The 17,629-nt window shown below is 47.8% G+C and overlaps 1 protein-coding gene across 1 annotated transcript in view; it reads right to left on the reverse strand.

Moving 5' to 3' along the window:
• Window positions 1-15,752: 15,752 nt before the first annotated feature.
• The window catches only part of LOC138956610 (cadherin EGF LAG seven-pass G-type receptor 2-like), a 21,573-nt gene continuing 19,696 nt past the window's right edge, over window positions 15,753-17,629 (reverse strand). Inside the window, exons 8-9 of the mRNA XM_070327928.1 lie at window positions 17,166-17,354; window positions 15,753-16,648 (exon numbers count right to left, since the gene is read on the reverse strand). Coding sequence (XP_070184029.1) covers window positions 16,439-16,648; window positions 17,166-17,354 — 399 coding nt within the window. The 3' untranslated portion in view covers window positions 15,753-16,438. The remainder of the gene's footprint in view (window positions 16,649-17,165; window positions 17,355-17,629) is intronic.

The following is a 17,629-nucleotide window of genomic DNA, read 5'->3' on the forward strand; positions in this document are numbered from 1 at the left end:
TGTTCTACACTGTTTGGATTTTTCTTCTGCATTTTCCGGTTGCTGGATTTTTGTATCCATCGCTTTCGTCACCGCGTGTTCTAGCTATAGCTGCGTTAGACTTACTTTTGTGATAAAGCTTTGCTAAACTAACCATGGCTACAGGGGAATCTCCTACGAAGAGATTAACTTTTGAGACTCCTGGTAGTGAGGAACAGACAGAGCGAGACGCACGCGTTAGAGCGCGTAGTTTGCTTAAGCGCAAGGAGTTAGAACGTAAGGAAGACATAGAGCGACAGACGAGAAAAGAAGAGCTTGACAGACAAGAACGACAGGCCGAACGTGAGAGACAGGAACGACAGGCCGAACGAGACAGACAAGAACGGAAAGAGAAAGATGAACGAGACAGACAAGAAAAAGAACGACAGGCCGAACGACAGGCCGAACGTGACAGACAGGACAAGAAAGAGAAAGACGAACTTGACAGACAAGAAAGAGAACGTGACAGACAAGAAAGGGAACGACAAGCCGAACGTGACCGACAGGATAAGAAAGACGAGCTTGAGAGACAGGAACGACAGGCCGAACGACAGGCCGAACGTGATAGACAGGACAAACAGGCCGAACGCGAGCACCAGCTAGAACTAGCTAGGCTACAGGCAGAGAAGGGTACGCTTACTCAGGCTAGCGCGCCGACGTTTGTTGCCGACCGTACGAGACTGCCGACGTTCGACGATGACAAGGACGAGCTCGACGACTTTTTACGCCGGTTTGAGCGCATTGCATCTGACCAGAAGTGGGAAGAGGCCACGTGGGCTAGCCGCCTTAGCACCTGCTTAAAAGGACGCGCATTGCAGCTCTACAACGCTTTGGATGACGACGAGGCGAGAGACTATCAGGCACTAAAGAAGGCGTTACTCCAGCGCTTCAACCTGACTGCGGAAGCCTACAGACGACGTCTGCGTAACAGCAAGAGACTGAGCGGCGAGCTGAGCCATCAGTTTGTGGCACGCCTTAATCTCTACCTGCGGCGCTGGGTGGAGATGGCCGAAAAGGACTGGACCGTCAACGACCTTGCCGACCTCATTGTCATGGAGCAACTGATGTCCAGCCTGCGACCTGAGGTGGTGACCTTCGTGCAGGAACACCAGCCAAAGACTACTCAGGAGGCAGCCGACTGGATCAGAGTACACGAGGACGCCCAGGCGATCTCCGGCAAATCTTCGGGCTCACGGCCGGGAAAATCGGGAAATCCAGGTTCTTCAGGACCCAAGGACGGGAAGGACGATCAGGGACACAAAGGATCAGGTTCCAGAACTGACATCCAGTGTTACTACTGCAACAAGCGGGGCCACGTGAAGAAGGACTGCCACAAGAGACAGGCTGACCAGAAGGGCGTACACTTTGTTGGCAGCGAGGAGTTAAGGGACGTCACGAGCTCATGCACCATTCCACAACTCTGCGTTCCGTGCTCCAGGAAACATTTCCAGCCCCACTGCAACGTCTACGTTAACGGAGTGAAGGGCGAAGGTCTGCGGGACACAGGGGCAGACATGATAGTGGTTCGGGCGAGTCTAGTTCCAGCTATGGCCTACACAGGAGACAGCATCAGAGTGAGAATGGCCGAGGCATCTCACGCTTACGACTTGAACACGGCAGTGATCAAGGTCGTAACACCGTTGTTCACGGGGACCATTGTGGCCGTCGTCATGGACGATCCTCCATGCGACCTGCTCATTGGAAACCGGGTTCAGTTTGTGGACGGCGTCACCAGGGAGGTTCCCGTTTACCGGTCTCCCGACGTCATTTCAGTGCTCACGCGGGCACAGGCGGAGCGAGAGGACAAACCTCTCAAACCCCTACCTGCTGCACGAGCTGCCCTGGGGAACGTGACCCCCGCGCTTCTCGCGAAGGCTCAGGATTCTGACCCGACCTTAGCTACTCCTCGGGAGCACGCGAAGTCGGGGAAGGTGAAGCTGAGCGGGAAGCATGGGAGGTCAAGGTTCCTCAGGGACAAGAAGTTGCTCTACCGTGAGTTCAGCAACAAGGAAGGTGCATTCAAACAGGTTGTCGTGCCTCGCGAGTTTCGCGAGGGTGTCATGGCAACGGCACACGACTCGATTCTGGGAGGTCATCTTGGCACCAAGAAGACCACGGATCGTGTCTGGCGCCACTTTTACTGGCCAGGCATCTGCACGGATGTCCGACGTTTCTGTGCGTCCTGCGATAAGTGCCAGAAGGTGGTTGCCAAAGGAAGGGTGAGGAAGGTCCCCTTAGAGAAGATGCCGCTCATCGACGAACCCTTTCGTCGGGTGGCAGTGGACATCATCGGGCCCATCTTGCCTGCGTCTGAGGACGGAAACAGATACATTTTGACCATGGTGGACTACGCTACTCGATACCCAGAGGCGATCCCTCTGAAATCGATTGAAGCCACGCGAGTAGCTGAGGCTCTGGTTACTATGTGGTCCCGGCTGGGAATTCCATCAGAGGTACTCACCGACAGAGGCACGCAGTTCACGGGAGGAGTGATGGCGGAGGCAGCACGACTGCTATCACTGGAGCAGCACTTCACCACTCCTTACCATGCTCAGTGCAACGGACTGGTGGAGAGGTTCAATGGCACCTTGAAGACCATGCTGAGGAAACTAGCTCAGGAGAAACCACGCACGTGGGACAGGTACATCCCAGCATTGCTTTTTGCATACCGCGAGGTTCCTCGGGAGAGCTTGGGCTTTTCCCCATTCGAGCTGTTGTACGGCAGACAGGTACGCGGTCCCATGGCTATCCTGCGTCAGGCTTGGACGGACGAAGAAGCTGACGAAGAGGTGCAGACGACAGCGACCTACATCGTAGAACTCAGGAACAGGATTGAAGAGACCTGCAAACTGGCTCAAGAGAACCTGGGAAGAGCAGCACAACGTTACGCGCGAGGATTCGACCGCAAGGCACGGCCGCGCAGCTTCAAGATTGGAGAACGGGTGTTGCTACTTCTACCTGTCAAACACAACAAGCTACAACTGCAGTGGCAAGGACCTTTTGAGGTGACAGCGAAGGTGGGCCAGAACGACTACAGGATCATGATGCACGGGAAAGCACGCCTGTACCACGCCAACCTGCTGCGCGCCTACATAGAGAGGACTGCCTACGGGGAGAAGAACAAAGACCAGAAGAACAAAGACAAGAAGACAGAGAAGGTTGCAGTCATCAGGGGTGAAACGAGGGGTTGCTCGTTCTTGAGGACGACCTTTCTGTCTGGAGACGGACCATCAACCTCTGCAATATCTTCAGGTTGCAAGGTTGGCAAACGCCAGACTTATGCGCTGGGCGTTGATTCTCCAACCGTACCAATTCACGGTACGCGTCATTCCGGGCGCCAACAATGTTGGAGCTGACTTTCTCTCTCGGGCTGGAGAGGAGAACATGACTGTGAGCGAAACCGAGGTTTCGTCTTGAAGAGGGGAGGTGTGTCACGATCGGGTGACAGAGACCAAGAAAGTGTCACTCAGTGGAGTGCCTGTTCTTGGTCGATCATGATAGAAAGCGCCTGTGCGTGATATTGGGCTACAGCAGAGGTTGCTGACAGTGCTTAATGAACACGGATGTTTTGTATCGCACGACTTTCACAGTGGGGGTTTCTGCTGTCGTAGGGCTGACGGTTTTTCGCTGACAGCGCGCACGGGATTTTCAGGGATTGAGTTTCCCGTGTCTTTTTTCTGCTTGGGGAGGCAGAATTGTGTATAGCTGGACTGGTTTTGTGACAAGGTCAGTCACGTGTTTTTGGCTAGGTTGTCTGTCTGAGACACATATACGGGGCACTTGACACCCAGCGGCAGAAGGGGAAGGATCTAATACATAGTTTCTAGAGTATGATGGTTTTTCACCGAGTATTATATTCGGCACTCTAGGGGAACTTCCACTAGTCACTTCTTTCTCACTGCCACATATTTTGCTGAGGACAAGTCGTCAACTTTCCTTCGTCGGCGATGGCTTTCGCATAAGGATTCGACAAGGGGTTCTGGACGTTTTTGGTCACTGTTGACGAACAGAGGCTGTTCCAGGGAGGAAGCGGATTTTGCTTCCATGAGAGTGTTACAACCATAGGCTTTTGAGGTAATAAATCATTATTTAACGCTGTTGATGAGTCTGTGTTGTGGAATGAAATACTCTCTGTTGTTCTTTCCAGGTTAGCGCATAATTTACTCTCTGTGACGCTAAAATACTAATCTGTATATGGTTTTTGCAGATAGGGAGAGAAGGACGGAAAATGGCTGTTTTGTTGTTGTAAAAAGTCCGTTTTGTGCAGGCCCACGTGCTCCATGAGATATTTAAAGATGACATGTTTTAAGGTGGTGGGTGAGGGGTAGCTGACATGTTTAGTGCACCGATGCTTTCTGTTTGCAGCCTTCGTCCGTTTTGTTTCGGTTTCCTGTAACCGCTGCACGGCTGCCTTTGGCGGGACACTGCTAGCTGCAGACGTTGGAGCTGGGACCTGAGGAAGCTACGCTAACCGGCTAACCAGCAGACCGGCTAACCAGCGAACCGGCTAACCAGCGAACCGGCTAACCAGCAAACCGGCTAACCAGCAACCCGGCTAACCAGCATACCGGCTAACCAGCATACAGAAAGAAAGCTAAGTGCACCATGTCTTACGCACCCCGTTGACCACCGTTGTCTTTTCTTATCTGTGATTACATTGGAGTAGTGACAACGTGGGGTGTGTGACCCCTGCATGAACTAGAGCTTTTCGAACAGAACATTCTCATTTGACTGTATTTACACGGGTTCAGCGTGTTACTATTATTTTCTATATACTACTGGCATTTTTGTCAGTGACCACGGGTTTTTTTTTACGTGTTGAGAACGTAAAAGGAACATATTTTGAGTGAAGGCTCGAGGGAGGTGGCGAGTTTATACATAAACAGGCGTCTGAAACTTATACTTTTGTTGACTCTATTTAATTGTATGACTGCGAGAGTGGATCGTGGTGTGGTTAGTTAATTAGTAGTAATTAACCGGTTCATAATCACCTTAAGTGATATATTGAAACGTGACATAAAGGATAGTCAGAATGTTATTATATGACGTCCCGGCGTGCTAATTCACCGTCCCCGTGTGTCCCCGTGCGTCCCCGCGTGTCCCCGCGTGTCCCCGCGTGTTTTAGACAGTGTCTAAAACACGCGGGGACACGCGGGGACAGGCGAGGACAGGTTTACTGCACGCGGGGACGGTTAAATAGCACGCGGGGACGTTATTTTATAACATTCTGACCAAAAAAAAAAAAAAAAAATATTAAGTAAAAAAAATTTTTTTTTAATTTTTTTTAAATACATAAAAGATAGTCAGAATGTTATTATATGACGTCCCGGCGTGCTAATTCACCGTCCCCGTGTGTCCCCGTGCGTCCCCGCGTGTCCCCGCGTGTTTTAGACAGTGTCTAAAACACGCGGGGATACGCGGGGACAGGCGAGGACAGTTTTACTGCACGCGGGGACGGTTAAATAGCACGCGGGGACGTTATTTTATAACATTCTGACCAAAAAAAAAAAAAAAAAAGTAAAAAAAAATTTTTTTTTTTTTAAAATACATAAAGGATAGTCAGAATGTTATTATATGACGTCCCGGCGTGCTAATTCACCGTCCCCGTGTGTCCCCGTGCGTCCCCGCGTGTCCCCGCGTGTCCCCGCGTGTTTTAGACAGTGTCTACAACACGCGGGGACACGCGGGGACACGCGGGGACAGGCGAGGACAGTTTTACTGCACGCGAGGACGGTTAAATAGCACGCGGGGACGTTATTTTATAACATTCTGACCAACAACAAAAAACAAAAAACAAAAAAATATTAAGTAAAAAAAAATTTTTTTTTTTTTTTAAATACATAAAGGATAGTCAGAATGTTATTATATGACGTCCCGGCGTGCTAATTCACCGTCCCCGTGTGTCCCCGTGCGTCCCCGCGTGTCCCCGCGTGTCCCCGCGTGTCCCCGCGTGTCCCCGCGTGTCCCCGCGTGTTTTAGACAGTGTCTAAAACACGCGGGGACACGCGGGGACACGCGGGGACACGCGGGGACACGCGGGGACACGCGGGGACAGGCGAGGACAGTTTTACTGCACGCGGGGACGGTTAAATAGCACGCGGGGACGTTATTTTATAACATTCTAACCAACAAAAAAAAAAAACAAAAAAAAAATATAAGTAAAAAATTTTTTTTTTTTTTTTTTTTTAAATACATAAAGGATAGTCAGAATGTTATTATATGACGTCCCGGCGTGCTAATTCACCGTCCCCGTGTGTCCCCGTGCGTCCCCGCGTGTCCCCGCGTGTCCCCGCGTGTCCCCGCGTGTTTTAGACAGTGTCTAAAACACGCGGGGACACGCGGGGACACGCGGGGACAGGCGAGGACAGTTTTACTGCACGCGGGGACGGTTAAATAGCACGCGGGGACGTTATTTTATAACATTCTAACCAACAAAAAAACAAAAACAAAAAAAAAAAATTAAGTAAAAAAAAATTTTTTTTTTTTTCAAATACATAAAGGATAGTCAGAATGTTATTATATGACGTCCCGGCGTGCTAATTCACCGTCCCCGTGTGTCCCCGTGCGTCCCCGCGTGTCCCCGCGTGTCCCCGCGTGTCCCCGCGTGTCCCCGCGTGTTTTAGACAGTGTCTAAAACACGCGGGGACACGCGGGGACACGCGGGGACACGCGGGGACAGGCGAGGACAGTTTTACTGCACGCGGGGACGGTTAAATAGCACGCGGGGACGTTATTTTATAACATTCTGACAAAAAAAACAAAAAAAAAAACAAAAAAATAAGTAAAATTTTTTTTTTTTTTTTTTTAAATACATAAAGGATAGTCAGAATGTTATTATATGACGTCCCGGCGTGCTAATTCACCGTCCCCGTGTGTCCCCGTGCGTCCCCGCGTGTCCCCGCGTGACACTGTCTAAAACACGCGGGGACACGCGGGGACACGCGGGGACAGGCGAGGACAGTTTTACTGCACGCGGGGACGGTTAAATAGCACGCGGGGACGTTATTTTATAACATTCTGACCAAAAAAAAAAAAAAAAAAATAAAAACAATTAAGTAAAAAAAAATATTTTTTTTTTTTTCAAATACATAAAGTGTCACGATCGGGTGACAGAGACCAAGAAAGTGTCACTCAGTGGAGTGCCTGTTCTTGGTCGATAATGATAGAAAGCGCCTGTGCGTGATATTGGGCTACAGCAGAGGTTGCTGACAGTGCTTAATGAACACGGATGTTTTGAATCGCACGAGTTTCACAGTGGGGTTTCTGCTGCTGTAGGGCTGACGGTTTTTTGCTGACAGCGCGCACGGGATTTTCAGGGATTGTGTTTCCCGTGTCTTTTTTCTGCTTGGGGAGGCAGAATTGTGTATAGCTGGACGGGTTTTGTGACAAGGTCAGTCACGTGTATTTGGCTAGGTTGTCTGACAGAGACACGAGTACGGGACACTTGACACCCAGCGGCAGAAGGGGAAGGACCTAATACATAGTTTCTAGAGTATGATGGTTTTTCACCGAATATTATATTCGGCACTCTAGGGGAACTTCCACGAGTTATTTCCTTTTCCCTGCCACGTATTTTGCTGAGGACAAGTCGTCAACTTTCCTTCGTCGGCGATGGCTTTCGCATAAGGATTCGACAAGGGGTTCTGGACGTTTTTGGTCACTGTTGACGAACAGAGGCTGTTCCAGGGAGGAAGCGGATTTTGCTTCCATTGAGAGTGTTACAACCATAGGCTTTTGAGGTAATAAATCATTGTTTAACGCTGTTGATGAGTCTGTGTTGTGGAATGAAATACTCTCTGTTGTTCTTTCCAGGTTAGCGCATAATTTACTCTCTGTGACGCTAAAATACTAATCTGTATATGGTTTTTGCAGATAGGGAGAGAAGGACGGAAAATGGCTGTTTTGTTGTTGTAAAAAGTCCGTTTTGTGCAGGCCCACGTGCTCGATGAGATATTTAAAGATGACATGTTTTAAGGTGGTGGGTGAGGGGTAGCTGACATGTTTAGTGCACCGATGCTTTCTGTTTGCAGCCTTCGTCCGTTTTGTTTCGGTTTCCTGTAACCGCTGCACGGCTGCCTTTGGCGGGACACTGCTAGCTGCAGACGTTGGAGCTGGGACCTGAGGAAGCTACGCTAACCGGCTAACCAGCAGACCGGCTAACCAGCAGACCGGCTAACCAGCAAACCGGCTAACCAGCGAACCGGCTAATCAGCAACCGGGCTAACCAGCATACCGGCTAACCAGCATACAGAAAGAAAGCTAAGTGCACCATGTCGTACGCACCCCGTTGACCACCGTTGTCTTTTCTTATCTGTGATTACATTGGAGTAGTGACAACGTGGGGTGTGAGACCCCTGCATGAACTAGAGCTTTTCGAACAGAACATTCTCATTTGACTGTATTTACACGGGTTCAGCGTGTTACTATTATTTTCTATATAGTTAGGTCCAGATCCTTACTCCCGTGACCATTCTCTGGCTGCAAAGGTTTGACGATTGATTTGACTTCTACGGACCCTTTAGAACAAAATTAGACCCCCCTACACCTTCGAAAAATGCTGGCATTTTTCACCAGAGGCCAAAATCCAATATGGCCGCCAGCGCTATCTGGAAAAATCAAGTTTTGAACCAAAGCACCTAGAATTATGTACAAAGACACTTTTTCGGGTGAGTTGACGACGAGGATTCCGATTCTGATATTAGTTTGACGTTACGACATCATTTGGCCCTAATAATTTAAGATGGCCACCATCCAGTAGAGCGAAAACGTAACTTTTGTCCTTCAAGCAAACATCCTCCATAAGGATCTATTGCAGTAAAGCAATTGTTGAATGCATGACAAGAAAACTTAGTACACTTCTAAATAACCTCTGTATAATAACTGTAACATGAACAGTTTTCAGTTGAAACCAATTACAAACTGTCAATAATAATCGTTTTACTCTGAAAATGGCACTTTTTCGGCCCTTTCTTTGGACAAAGATGACAACAACACAGTTGATACACATTTAGAAGTCACCAATTGTGCTTTTATGTCCTTCCTTTCAGTGCTATGAAATCGATGAATCAATATGACATTGGTGAGATAAATTAGTCCGAATCAGAGCATGCTGCCTCGCTAGATTCTGAATCGTCATATTCCAATGCATTCTCCCTCCTCTGTACATCATCATCATCATCATCATCTTCCTCATTGCTCTCATCTTCCTCGCTCTCTTCATCTGGCCCTTGTGCAGGTAGGTGCATAGGTAGGTGTATCGGGAGAGCAGGTTGCGTGTGGCGGACAGGGCGACAGCGACCACCCACCAGCTCCCAGCCGTTTCCGAGTGGCGTGGGGTGGTTCTTCAGGAAGGGATGACGCACTAGATATGCCAAGTAGTTTGCAGGGAGGCAGTGTTGGCGTAGGCTGTCTGCATCTGGAGATGAATGCTTTGTTTTTCAGTGCCTTCCACTTTGCTGCACGGGCCTCAGCCATGGTGCTACTCTTGTTGTTGCCATAGATTGCATGTTGCGTGAATTGGAAGAGCTCCTCTAGCACCTCCTCCTCAGGGTCAAGGCTATCTCCGCACTGCAAGAGTTGCCGTCGGGCCACAGCGCTCTTTGCAACCCGGTCAAACACTGACGTCTTACCCTTGCCGTAGAAACCTGAGTTGGCATCACAGCCTGTCATACAGTGAAGCTGCACAATACAGTCTGCCATCTCGTCAGTCACCAGGCCACGGCACAAGACCGTCTCCTGCTTCCTCTTGATGCAGAGGATTCCTGGCAGCTGCTGTGAGATGACTGCAGCCGCGACATAGGCATCCGTATCAGCGGCATCAATGACAACAGGGCCACTGTAACCTGATTCGCGCAGAACTGCATATGTGGAAAAGAGGACAGTGTCAGCCTCAGACTGCTCAAAGCTGTAGTTCTCCAATGGTTGATGTGATTACTCGGCTGTGAAACCCAACTCCTGTGATATGAGAGGGTAAATTTACATAGGGCAATATCATATTTGATTGTATCCCTTTTATGTTTTATGTTTTATGTGTGTCGTCCTATACAATTGTTGTTATAATCGTTTACAGGCAGACAGGGTGTGCCGAAGAAAAATTTCCATTTTTATGTAATATTTTAATGGACAATAAAGTGCTGTTATTGTTATTGTTATTGTTATTGTTGCTGGGTTGACAAGTTGGTGCAGTGGGGGCCAACAGAGTAGACAATCTCTGCATCAACACTCTGTGCAAAGTCTCTCAGGTAGTCACATATAAGCTTTTGTAGCCGCTCCTTGTTGCTGACACTACACAGCAGCGTTTTGAACGCGTGGGCAGATGGGAAGGGGTCGCTCAATTTCATGTAGGTGTTGGGGACATGTGCTTGACCCTGTACCCGCAGGTCTCGCTCATTCATCTTTGGTTGAGTATGTTGCGTTGTACGGGTCGTTCACACATATAATACGTTCAGCATGACCATGACGGGCAATGATGATGGATGACACCTTGTGGGCGTAGTCTGACCACGTGTATGGGGTACCATCTTGCGTCTGTCGATCCTCTGTTGATGGCGTTGCCATCCTCCAGATCATGCCCATGTCGATGAGAGCGATGTAGGGATCCTGCAGCTCTACAGGTTGCAGAGAGAGCCTGTGGATGAGCTTGCTCTTTTGTGTCTTCCTGTATGTGCCGTTTGGGTTGAATAAGGCCACACACTCCTCGACAACACGATGTTCCAACAACTCAGAGAGGTCCACAAGTTGACTGACCTCAACCAGGTCGATTACTGCCTTGAGAGCGCTCCGTTCCATCTCAGCAGCTCTCGCCTTGAGTTCCTCCCCGGGCTTCTCCAAGTCGGGCATCTTGGCAAACGTCAAGCGTTTGCTCAGAGGGACGGGTGCATGGAGGGAGGTATTCTTACTGAACACCCTCTCTCGCAAGAAGCTGGTCAGCTTTTCCTCCCCTGCAGCATGGGCTGACTTGAAATCCGCAACCAGCTCATCAGAGGCAAGCATGGCTGACTGTAGCATGCGGAGGGTGGGTGAGGAAGGGTCAAACGGAAATGAGTCAAACTCATGCATGCATGCGACCAGGTCCTGCACACACTGCTCATCTTCTCGCATCCGTTTTGGGCCGCATTCCGTGTGCTTTCTGTTGGCTTTTTTTCGGTTGGCCATGACGTTATGAGCTGCACGAATCCTGGCCACATTGTTCACATTTCTCGAGTGCACCAGCAGCTGCTTCTCATTGTGGAGAATGGAGAGCCAGCCAGATTTCATTTTGCTGCCTTTGTTCATGGTGCATTCGATCCACATGTCCCAGGCCATGTTGGAGTAAGGGTTTCCTGTGATGGATTGAGCAAAGTCAGTACGAAGAAAGGCGACCTGATCAGCAGGGAGAGCTGTCAGCATCGCCCAGAAATCAGAAAGCCACCGCCCGTATCTGTTGTTGTCGTACGCCACCATCCATGGCAGCATGGCTCGCAGAGATGTGACGTACCCGTCCCAGTTGCATATATGGACCGCGTGTACATTCTGCATGAGCGCGTCCGTCATGGTCAGGAATTCCCTCCAGTAGTCCGCCATGTCACTGCCCTCCACATTTGTGAATAAGTTGGTGATGAGGCTCTCGAGGTCAGCATCCTCCTCCAGTGCCTCATGAGCAGCAGCGCGGGATTCTTTGGAGAGACTTGTATCTGTGAGGATCTTCAGGTTCTCCCTAGTCTCACCACCCAGGTCAGACGTGAGCCTCCCCTGCACTAGCTGACTCATAAGCGCCTCATACATAAGCCTCAAGCAACGCAGTCCCCTCTTGTAATGTTTGCCTTGCAGCGCACGATCAACGGAGCCCTCAGCAATAACTCCTCCCGCCACGAGTACGTCCCCTAGCTCACTCCCCTTGTAGCGTTTGTAGATCCATAGCACTCATCATCACACACTGTGTATATGGAAGGGACCAAGAAAGGGCACAATGTCACGGTATTTGTTTGGGTTCTCGGCCTTGAGCAGGGTGATGAGGACGAACACGGGATGGTCTCCCACTAAGAAGTGATTTGTGGTGCTCCCGTTCAAACGTTTAGTTTTCACACTACCGGATGTCGGCCATCTTGAATTTCTGGATGAAAATGATGTCGTAACGTCAAATTAATATCGGAATCGGAATCCTCATGGTCGACTTACCCGAAAAAGTGTCTTTGTACATAATTCTAGGTGCTTTGGTTCAAAACTTGATTTTTCCAGATAGCGCTGGCGGCCATCTTGGATTTTGGCCTCTGGTGAAAAATGCCAGCATTTTTCGAAGGTGTAGGGGGGTCTAATTTTGTTCTAAAGGGTCCATAGAAGTCAAATCAATCGTCAAACCTTTGCAGCCAGAGAATGGTCACGGGAGTAAGGATCTGGACCTAACTAATATACTACTGGCATTTTTGTCAGTGATCACGGGTTTTTTTTTACGTGTTGAGAACGTAAAAGGAACATATTTTGAGTGAAGGCTCGAGGGAGGTGGCGAGTTTATACATAAACAGGCGTCTGAAACTTATACTTTTGTTGACTCTATTTAATTGTATGACTGCGAGAGTGGATCGTGGTGTGGTTAGTTAATTAGTAGTAATTAACCGGTTCATAATCACCTTAAGTGATATATTGAAACGTGACATAAAGGATAGTCAGAATGTTATTATATGACGTCCCGGCGTGCTAATTCACCGTCCCCGTGTGTCCCCGTGCGTCCCCGCGTGTCCCCGCGTGTCCCCGCGTGTCCCCGCGTGTTTTAGACAGTGTCTAAAACACGCGGGGACACGCGGGGACACGCGGGGACAGGCGAGGACAGTTTTACTGCACGCGGGGACGGTTAAATAGCACGCGGGGACGTTATTTTATAACATTCTGACCACAAAAAATTAAAAAAGAAAAAAAAATATTAAGTAAAATTTTTTTTTTTTTTTTAAATACATAAAGGATAGTCAGAATGTTATTATATGACGTCCCGGCGTGCTAATTCACCGTCCCCGTGTGTCCCCGTGCGTCCCCGCGTGTCCCCGCGTGTCCCCGCGTGTCCCCGCGTGTTTTAGACAGTGTCTAAAACACGCGGGGACACGCGGGGACACGCGGGGACAGGCGAGGACAGTTTTACTGCACGCGGGGACGGTTAAATAGCACGCGGGGTCGTTATTTTATAACATTCTGACCAAAAAAATAAAAAATAAAAAAAATATTAAGTAAAAAAAAATTTGTTGTTGTTGTAAATACATAAAGGATAGTCAGAATGTTATTATATGACGTCCCGGCGTGCTAATTCACCGTCCCCGTGTGTCCCCGTGCGTCCTCGCCTGTCCCCGCGTGTCCCCGCGTGTCCCCGCGTGTTTTAGACAGTGTCTAAAACACGCGGGGACACGCGGGGACAGGCGAGGACAGTTTTACTGCACGCGGGGACGGTTAAATAGCACGCGGGGACGTTATTTTATAACATTCTGACCACAAAAAAAAAAAAAAAAAAAAAAAAATATTAAGTAAAAAAAATTTTTTTTTTTTTTTTTTTTAAATACATAAAGGATAGTCAGAATGTTATTATATGACGTCCCGGCGTGCTAATTCACCGTCCCCGCGTGTCCCCGCGTGTCCCCGCGTGTCCCCGCGTGTCCCCGCGTGTTTTAGACAGTGTCTAAAACACGCGGGGACACGCGGGGACAGGCGAGGACAGTTTTACTGCACGCGGGGACGGTTAAATAGCACGCGGGGACGTTATTTTATAACATTCTAACCAACAAAAAAACAAAAACAAAAATATGAAGTAAAAAAATTTTTTTTTTTTTTTAAATACATAAAGGATAGTTAGAATGTTATTATATGACGTCCCGGCGTGATAATTCACCGTCCCCGTGTGTCCCCGTGCGTCCCCGCACGCGGGGACACGCGGGGACACGCGGGGACACGCGGGGACACGCGGGGACACGCGGGGACAGGCGAGGACAGTTTTACTGCACGCGGGGACGGTTAAATAGCACGCGGGGACGTTATTTTATAACATTCTGACCAACCAAAAAAACACAAAAAAAACAAAAAATATTAAGTAAAATTTTTTTTTTTTTTTCAAATACATAAAGGATAGTCAGAATGTTATTATATGACGTCCCGGCGTGCTAATTCACCGTCCCCGTGTGTCCCCGTGCGTCCCCGCGTGTCCCCGCGTGTCCCCGCGGGTCCCCACGTGTTTTAGACAGTGTCTAAAACACGCGGGGACACGCGGGGACACGCGGGGACAGGCGAGGACAGTTTTACTGCACGCGGGGACGGTTAAATAGCACGCAGGGACGTTATTTTATAACATTCTGACCAAACAAAAACAAAAAAAAATATTAAGTAAAAAAATTTAAATTTTTTTTTAAAAATACATAAAGGATAGTCAGAATGTTATTATGTAACGTCCCGGCGTGCTAATTCACCGTCCCCGTGTGTCCCCGTGCGTCCCCGCGTGTCCCCGCGTGTCCCCACGTGTTTTAGACAGTGTCTAAAACACGCGGGGACACGCGGGGACACGCGGGGACAGGCGAGGACAGTTTTACTGCACGCGGGGACGGTTAAATAGCACGCGGGGACGTTATTTTATAACATTCTGACCAAAAACAAACAAACAAAAAAAAAAAAAATATTAAGTAAAAAAATTTTTTTTTTTTTTTAAATACATAAAGGATAGTCAGAATGTTATTATATGACGTCCCGGCGTGCTAATTCACCGTCCCCGTGTGTCCCCGTGCGTCCCCGCGTGTCCCCGCGTGTCCCCGCGTGTCCCCGCGTGTCCCCACGTGTTTTAGACAGTGTCTAAAACACGCGGGGACACGCGGGGACACGCGGGGACAGGCGAGGACAGTTTTACTGCACGCGGGGACGGTTAAATAGCACGCAGGGACGTTATTTTATAACATTCTGACCAAACAAAACAAAACAAAAAAAAACAAAAAAATAAGTAAAAAAAATTTTTTTTTTTTTTAAATACATAAAGGATAGTCAGAATGTTATTATATGACGTCCCGGCGTGCTAATTCACCGTCCCCGTGTGTCCCCGTGCGTCCCCGCGTGTCCCCGCGTGTCCCCGCGTGTCCCCGCGTGTTTTAGACAGTGTCTAAAACACGCGGGGACACGCGGGGACACGCGGGGACAGGCGAGGACAGTTTTACTGCACGCGGGGACGGTTAAATAGCACGCGGGGACGTTATTTTATAACATTCTGACCAAAAAAAAAAATAAAAAAAAAAAAAAAAAATAAGTAAAAAAAAATTTTTTTTTTTTTTTTAATACATAAAGGATAGTCAGAATGTTATTATATGACGTCCCGGCGTGCTAATTCACCGTCCCCGTGTGTCCCCGTGCGTCCCCGCGTGTCCCCGCGTGTCCCCGCGTGTCCCCGCGTGTTTTAGACACTGTGTTTTAGACAGTGTCTAAAACACGCGGGGACACGCGGGGACACGCGGGGACAGTTTTACTGCACGCGGGGACGGTTAAATAGCACGCGGGGACGTTATTTTATAACATTCTGACCACAACAAAAAAAAAAAAACAAAAAAAAAAAAATATTAAGTAAAAAAATTTTTTTTTTTTTTTTTTAAATACATAAAGGATAGTCAGAATGTTATTATATGACGTCCCGGCGTGCTAATTCACCGTCCCCGTGTGTCCCCGTGCGTCCCCGCGTGTCCCCGCGTGTCCCCGCGTGTCCCCGCGTGTCCCCGCGTGTTTTAGACACACCGATTCTTACACCAGGACACCAAATTGTATTTGTATTGCATACTTGTTAATGGTTTGAGAGAGTTGACAAATTGTATTTGTATTGCATACTTGTCAATGGTTTGAGAGAGTTGAGAAATTGTATTTGTATTGCATACTTGTTAATGGGTTGAGAGAGTTGACAAATTGTATTTGTATTGCATACTTGTCAATGGTTTGAGAGAGTTGACAAATTGTATTTGTATTGCATACTTGTTAATGGGTTGAGAGAGTTGAGAAATTGTATTTGTATTGCATACTTGTTAATGGGTTGAGAGAGTTGAGAAATTGTATTTGTATTGCATACTTGTTAATGGGTTGAGAGAATTGAGAAATTGTATTTGTATTGCATACTTGTCAATGGTTTGAGAGAGTTGACAAATTGTATTTGTATTGCATACTTGTTAATGGGTTGAGAGAGTTGAGAAATTGTATTTGTATTGCATACTTGTTAATGGGTTGAGAGAGTTGACAAATTGTATTTGCATTGCATACTTGTTAATGGGTTGAGAGAGTTGACAATTTGTATTTGTATTGCATACTTGTTAATGGGTTGAGAGAGTTGACAAATTCGTATAATCTGTGAAGCATTTTTTGTCATTTATTAAATGTTTTGCCAAAAAGATATTTACATGAGTGTACAAAATGTTATACACATGCATTGATAAACGCCAGGGATGCGACTTTAACAATGTTTACACACATCTGTGGACAAAGACACAACAAAGGAAATAACTAAGGATTGCTTTGTACTCGCCAAGTATAATAATGCATTAGATGTGTCCAAGGTTGGATCGCGGATCACGACGATGACACCATCTGATGATCTGACACCAAAGTAGTCGTCAGGTTGGGTGCTGGCAGTAAGGCTGTATGTCACGTCACCGCTTCCGAGCTGAAAACGACAGTAACAAGAATAAAGTAAAGGTTGTGTTGACCAGGATTGACGTTAGCGGTCACAGCAAATTAGACAACACATCTCTGTGTTGCATAAGATTGCAGAACAGCTCACACACATCTTCCTTTCACGTTTGATTTCTTTCCCCTACAGGTCCACAAACAATAGAATAAGCTCATGTAATTATAGTGTTTGATCAGTCAATCACCAATATTTTACTCACAATCCAGTCAAGTGTGAAGGTCAGGAGACAAAAAGCAGACACAAGGAGCAGAAACGGAGGAACCCCGATATCAAACAAGGCAAGGCTGGTAACAAACGTATCACCCTTATGTGCACAACAACACAGACACAGACACAGAGACACAGACACAGACACACACAGACACACAGACACAGACACACATAGACACAGACACACACACACTCACACACACACACACACACACACACACACACACACACACACTAACACGAACACACACACATTAACGTTTAGCAAATCGTGTGTCACCTTCGGGGCATCTAAATCGGTCGCCGAAACCTGTCCGATGGACACACCGATAGGCTGGTCCTGTTGGATGGTAAAGCGGTAGTTGGTTGGGTTGAAGAACGGCGCGTGGAGGTTGCGTTGCACGGTGATGATCAGCACACTGGTGTCTCTCTGTGCTGGCGTTCCACCATCAACCACAAACAGCTGAACCTGTGTAAAAAACATACGTTAGTGGTCTACTGCGCCACAGTGCTTTTTCAATAACGTCGGGGTAATGAATTAGGTTTTTGTGTTGCTACAAGAGTAATATTTCATATAAAACAACAGTCTAAACACGTCGATGTTAGAGACAACAATGATGAATTTGAGTTAGTTTGCGTTTAATGCGTAGATAGATGAATACAGTTTTATGATGAAGCGGATATGTTAAATGCTTTGTTTGCAAATCGAAATAATAACCAAACAACGTGTTCGTTACGGATATG

Source organism: Littorina saxatilis, linkage group LG2 (genome assembly GCF_037325665.1).
Source record: "Littorina saxatilis isolate snail1 linkage group LG2, US_GU_Lsax_2.0, whole genome shotgun sequence".
NCBI classification, from domain to species: Eukaryota; Metazoa; Mollusca; class Gastropoda; order Littorinimorpha; family Littorinidae; genus Littorina; species Littorina saxatilis.